The sequence below is a fragment of the Capra hircus genome, chromosome 8, assembly GCF_001704415.2.
Source record: "Capra hircus breed San Clemente chromosome 8, ASM170441v1, whole genome shotgun sequence".
Taxonomy (NCBI): Eukaryota; Metazoa; Chordata; class Mammalia; order Artiodactyla; family Bovidae; genus Capra; species Capra hircus.
In genome coordinates this window covers 69187331-69193783 of record NC_030815.1, presented here as the reverse complement: position 1 = coordinate 69193783, position 6453 = coordinate 69187331, and the positions used below count along the sequence as shown (strand labels likewise).

Genomic DNA, 6453 nt, shown 5'->3' with positions numbered 1-6453 from the left:
CGCTTTACAGAACATTCTGTTCTGCCCCTTGGGTTGTGTGGGAGGGTTATGAGGTACAGGGGTGCTTGCAGGCTCAAGTGTGCAAGGCATCTGTATCTGTGTGTGCCCGAGTGTGAAATCACACTCTCAGGGGCCCTGGAATCAAGGCAGGAAGGGCAGCCGGCGAGGCCAGGTGTCTTGGCTATGTGCAGGCCTCAGACTCACATCTGGAAGATGTGCGCCCAGCACCACCCCCCTCCACTGCCACCCCCACATCCCAGACAGCCTCTGGCACAGGACACTGGCTGTAACACTTTCGGTTTATTGGCTGGGGTGCCCTGGTGTGGCTGACCAGCCGCTGGGCCTGAGAGAAGCCCTGTCTTGTTGCCCCCACCCCCTCCCCTTCATCCTCCCGCTGCCGCTGGCTGCATGTGGCTCCTGTGGGACATGCACGGAAATTCGCGCCCCAGGAAACGGGGGTGGGGGGGTGGGGGCTTCCAACAAAACCAAATCAGGGGAGGGGGAGGGGTGGGAGACATACATTACAATGAATATATGCCACTGGCTATACACAATAGGGTGCATGGAGATGGGCAGGGAAGGTGGGCGGGTCCTCACACACCGGGCTGGGCCCCCAGGGAGGAATGGCCACTTCAAGTGTCTCAGGGCAAGCTCTGGCACCCTGGCCCTGGCCCCACTCCTAGGGTTGGGGGCGAGGGAGGAAGGGATCGTGGGGCAGCAGCTCATGTGGGAGTCCAGTGCCCCACCTCCCGAGGACAGCTTCACCAGGACCGTCAGCCCGCAGGTCCTGGCACCAGGGGGCGGGAGTACTGGGACAGGGTACCCACTTTCTGCCCGCCCCCCGCTGTCCATCTCAGGTGACTGAGGGCAGCAGGTCTCCCATCCCTGCCGTGTGAGGGCAGCGGTCACTTTCTGCTGTGTAGAGTGTCCTGGAACTTCGTGCTGGTATATCGCAGGTGGAAGCCTTTTTTGGTGATGGTGTCATCTGAGTGGAATTTCACCAGAACAGAGTCGCCAGCCGAGTACACCTCCTCAGGAGGCTGTTAGAGGAAAGGGGTGGGCATGAGGCTGAGCACCAGGGGCCGGGACTGTTGTTTCCCTCCCCAAGTTCTCCTGCTATAAGGGAGGCGGGTGGCTTCAGACTCCCACCAGGTTCCCCCAGTGCCTTGAAGCAGGAGGAGGACTCTTATGAGCTGGAGTTTAACAGGGCATTTGGAGTAGAGGGAGGGCTTCCCAGGTGACTCTGCTGGTAAAGAATCCGCACACCAATGCAAGAGACATGGGTGTGATCTCTGGGTTGGGAGGCTCCCAAGAGGAAGACATGGCAACCCACTGCAGCATTCTTGCCTGGAGACTCCCATGGACAGAGGAGCCTGGCAGGCTACAGTCCATGGCATTACAAAGAGTCAGACATGACTGAAGCGACTTAGCACACACACTGGAGTAGGGAAGGTACCGGGGGCTGGTCTTAAATTCAGAGTCACACTTCCATTCTGTACCCAGTGCCTAACTAGTTAGTTGTGAAGTCTCAGGCAATGCACTGCCCCTCTCTGGGCCTCACTCCCCTCAAAAGCAAATAGGAAGGAGCAAATGCTCTCTGCTCTCCAAGTCTAGAAAGGTGGGTGGAGGTGGCGGGGGCAGGGAAGACAAATAAGAGAATGCCTGTGTCAGGGTTTTGCAAAGGGATTTGCAAAGGGAGTAATTTGTCAGCTGCCTTCTTGCAATCCAGCTGTCTCTTGGAGAAGACCGGACAGCTGGGTCCCCAGACCTGGACTCGGCCTCTCCCCTCCTCCCCTCCTCAGACGCGGGCCATGGTGGGCTCCAGGTGATGCCCTTTCCGAGGCTCTCTGTGTGCAGCGCTGAGTGGCAGCCGCCCATGGAGCATCAGCACACGGAGGCCCTGGCCCTCGAGGCGTGGAAAGGATCATTTCCGAGAACCTTGGGGATATTTCCAGCAACCATGCCAGGAAGCCTTGACGGAACTGGGTTCCCTCCCCAGTCCCCTCCCACTGGCTCCAGCCTGATGGCAGTCTCTGCAAGAAGCCACCTGGGGACACCCGATTTGGTGTGTGACTCACCCGAAGGTGTCAGGTCAAGGGAGATGCAAAGGGCAAAGGGGTGAGGGGGCGCTCGCTTGGCAGCCCAGGGATCCAGAGCAGCTGAGCCCGGTCGGCAAGGGGGCTGTGTGCTCCATGTCCCCATCCCCCCAACTCTGTCCCAGTCCTATCCAGCCTTTGCCAGTTGACAAAGGCCGAAGCTCTGCTCCTAAGGGGAGATTGCACTGGCCAATGCTGGGTCCAGCAGCTGCTGCAGCTCCTGGGAAGATTAACCCTTTCTGGGGCACCCAGGCTGTCCTAGAGCACGGCCATGAGAGGCAGGGGAGCAGGAAGTGATGGGCATGAGGGCATGTCTGAGTGTACATATGAGTGTGAGTACATGTGCCAAAGTGTGTGTGGGTATGTAGAATGGGAAGGGGAAGATGGCAATCTCTGAAGGAAGAGAGGATTAAAAAAGAAAAGAAAAGAAAAGAAAAAAACACCAAAGAATTCACAGGCTCTGCCTGGAAGAAAATAAATCCACCTCTGTGGTTTTCCTGTGACCTTAGTTAAAACCCCATCAAGAAAATTCTTGTCCACTGCCTCTGAAAGTACCATTTTATGGACCAAGAAATGATGCTCAGTGTCTGCTTGGACAGCAGCACCAATATGCTTCGGGACCAGCTGGCCTGTCACCAAGAAGAGAAACTGGCAGTGGAAGAGATGAGGGTATTGTTATGGCTCGGCCAGGATAACTGCCCAGTGCGGCTCAGCTCAGCTCTGGGCCCTGGCTCTTGCCCCAGCCTCTGCCCTCATTCCGGGCCCTGCTCAGCTGCCTCTGGACCAGGGCAAGGGAATGAGGGGGCAGAGGGAACTCCAGTGCAAACTGCCTTGGAGACCCAACTGAAGTGGTGCTGAGCAGGCTTGGGTCAGGGTAGGGTCTATCCCAGAGGCTGCAGGAACCTCAGTGTCAGCCAGAAACGACCTGGTTTCCTGGGTGGGGATGGCCCAGGGCCAGGTGGGCCTTTGTTAGCTGAGAGACCCAGCAGGCTGGACCTCTGGCTCCTGCAAAGTGCCAGGCAGGGGCTGCTGCACACGTCTACAGAGGCACGGGGTCCCTGCACTGGGTGAAAGAGGTGAGGAGCGTGGGGGCCTCACCCCTGAGCCACAGTAGCGTCCCAGCCTGGGGGCAGTGCTGTCATAGCCGTCGAAGAGCTCCATGTAGTCATAGCCGCAGTCGCTCTCCTCTTCCACCTCGAAGGTCTGGAACACCAGCTCCACGCCATAGCCTTCCTCGGCTACAATGACCCACTCACAGTCCACTCCCCCCGGGTAGTTGTTGTCGCCAAACTGGGCGTGGGAGTAAAGGTCCTTGGTCTTCACCTCTGCCCGAACCTGGCCACCACACTCTAGAGGGAGGAGGGGGACACAAGGTCAGCTGCCGCCCCGGAGCACAGTCGTGGCCCAGGCACTGTCCCTCCCCACGTGCAGCCCTCCTGGCCGGATGGAGGCCCTGGGACAGCGCCACATGGCTAGAGATAGGTGGGTTTGGATCCAGCCCAGGACTTGGCCTGAACTAGTGCTCTGCTGCTCTTTCTCTGGAGAGATGCCCACGGAGGCCCGGGGACACGGCGGGTGAAAGGCCGTTCTCCATGGAGGCCCCAGGGAGGGTGCACTTGTTGCAAGACAACGTTGCTAATTTGCTCCAGTTGATAGCTGTCATGGAAGAATGCGGGCTCTGTGACGCCAGAGCTCCCGTTCTTAAGCGAGAAGATGTCCATCTGGGTTTTATGTGAAAACTCCTAATTTTTAAATGTTGGCTCAGGTTTTTAAAAAACACATTGTGGGCCAAACATAGCAGCTCTGAGAGCCATATGGAGTTCCGGGCCTCCAGTGTGTGACCCTGTGCTGGGAGGGGCCGACGAGGGCAAGGCCATCCGTGTACAACTTCTCTGAATGTCCTCTGGCCTCCAGGACACCTGGGCTCACGGTGGGGGTTGTGGGGGAGAGAAGTAGATGGGCAGGCCTGAGCTGAAGGGAAGGAGGGGAGGCTGTGGACCCATCAGTTCTGCGACCTCCCCAACAGGTAGCTTAAGACTCCAAGAAGCCTACCAAGCCCTCAGAGACCACGGCTGGCCTGACATCCCAGGCCTCGCAGGACTAGGCTATAGCCTTTCTCTGCAGCCACACCATCCCCAGTTGACTGCTGTCATCACATGCCCACTGCTCTAGCCACACTACATGACCTGCATTCACCTATGTACATCCAGAGCTATCTGGAGTTGTGGCTGTGCTTGGGCTCCTCTCCCGCCTGCAATGACCCATCATCTCATAGCCAGAGCAAGGCCCTGATCGTGTTTTGTCTTCTGTTGGAATTATCTGTCTGGGTCCCGTCTCACCCCCAGGCTGCGGGTTCCCAGGTGGGCAAGGTGAAGGGCTCATGGCTGATTCATTTCCCCATGCCCCTCTGAGTCCCCTGCAGGGGGCCAGGGCTCCATAAAAAGTCATTGAATAAATGAACAAGTAGATGCAGAGCAAATCCCTCAAGGACTGAGGTTTGTCTGCTTCATTCATTTTGTGACCCACGCTCAGGATGCTGTAACATACATGCTGCATGTTAATGAATGAACGAGTGGATTTGGGGGGTGGGATGTGGATGGGCCACTGCACAGTCAAGTGTCCTGCCACTAGGGACTCCAGAGATTCCCTCCCCATCTCTGGGTTCTCTACCCCTTGTTGTTACTGCCCTGTTTTCTGACCTTCATACCCCAAATCAAGACTTACCCTCCTTTGCGCAGAAGGCTTACTTTGCTTTCAGTAATATTTAAAAAAATATTCAGTAAATATTTTTTGAGCACCTACTGGGGCCAAGAACTAGTCTAGTTGCTACAAAGACAGCAGGGCCAAGACAGAAAGTTCCTGCTCTGTGAAGGTTTACTTCTAGGGGGGCAAGGAGAGTAGATAATAAGCAAGTAAACAAATATATAAGATAATTCCAGTTGGTGAAAATAAAGCTGAATGATATATAAAAAAAAGAAGAGGGCATTGCTTTATATTAGATGGGCAAGGAAGGTCTCTATACTGAGGAGGCATTTGAGCTGAGTCTCAAATAATGAGATAGAGCAATGATTCCAGGGAAGATGATTTTAGGTGTTTCAAGCCAGAGAACTGCTGGTGCAAAGGTCCTGAGGCAGAAATCAGCTTAGCAGCCTTCAGGACATGCTGTCTCCCCACCTGGCCAGGGGCTGGGCCTGTCTGTCTTCAGGAGCTTTTTGTATGCCCCCCATCCAAGCCCCCAGTCTGCATTTGAGACCAGAATCAGCAGATGCCTTCAGGACAAATGACTGCATGAGGGCACCTGGCCTGCAGCGGGGATCACCTGTGGAGTGGGACGCCTGGAAGCCCTTCCTCTGCACGGAGTTGTCAGAGTAGAAGCGCAGGAACATGCGGTTGCTGGTGGCCAGGACAGGCTCGGGCTTCTTGCTCCCGCAGAAGCGGCCCAGGACGGGGGCCTTGGCGTCACGCCCGTCATACACCTCCAGGTGGTCATAGGCACACTCAGGCTGGGACTCAATGTCCATCTCCATGAAGGTCTGGAAGGTGTGAGGGAGAACAGAGAATCAGGAATATGGCCAAGGGCAGGAGACGTGGGCAACAAACCAAGACCTCTGGACCCCAGTTCAGGACAGTGGCTGCTGCTGGTGGATGGGGAGAGGGAGGACCTAGGAATGGGGCAATGGCAGGTATACCCCACCATGATGCTGGGGAAAGGGCCTCTGTGGGCTCAGCCAGTCGCCAGCCTAAGGTGCTCTGAGTGACGTGAGGCTTTGGAGCTGATGGGAAGTAAGTGATGCATAGATGGCATGGAGGAGCAGGCCTGGGAGTGGCACCTTACCAGCTTGACCCGGTGCCCAGGGGTGCTAGAGATGGCCCAGGTACACTCCTTCTTGCTGGGGTACTTGTCAGGCCAGTTGGGACTGGTGATGGTGCCGCTGCTGGATGTCACCTTGTGGTCACAGCCCGCTGTGGGGAGGTGAGGCAGGGAAGGGGATCAGTGGGGACCCCTGGGTTCTAATGGCCCCTATGAAGAAAGGAAGGGAGCCGTTTCCTCCCTCCCACCCACTCCTTTCTTGTTTCTCTTGTCTTCCACTTAGAAATGAGCTGAAGGCTCACACGACTTGTTTTCTATTCAGCCATCCAGCCTGGGGAAATCTGGCTGCTTGGTTCCAAGCTGGCCCTCACCTGGCAGCACCTATGGAAGCAGCCCTCCCAGGTAGCCTGTGGACCTTTGAGGCCATCTGGCCACACCTCCTCCGCCCCCATCCTCTGATCTCCTGCCATGCTTCCATATTCACAGAAGACTTTGGCACCTGACTCAGTTCTCTCCACTCCACTCCTGCCACCATCCTAGGTGACA

The 6453-nt window shown here is 56.5% G+C and overlaps 1 protein-coding gene across 2 annotated transcripts in view; it reads right to left on the bottom strand.

The window, feature by feature from the left end:
- Positions 282–6453, bottom strand: part of BMP1 (bone morphogenetic protein 1) — a 45733-nt gene continuing 39561 nt past the window's right edge. For both annotated transcript variants that reach the window (XM_018052285.1, XM_018052286.1), the window contains exons 17-20: positions 5932–6059; positions 5416–5629; positions 3195–3445; positions 282–1040 (exon numbers count right to left, since the gene is read on the bottom strand). In XM_018052285.1, coding sequence (XP_017907774.1) covers positions 906–1040; positions 3195–3445; positions 5416–5629; positions 5932–6059 — 728 coding nt within the window. In that variant the 3' untranslated portion in view covers positions 282–905. The remainder of the gene's footprint in view (positions 1041–3194; positions 3446–5415; positions 5630–5931; positions 6060–6453) is intronic.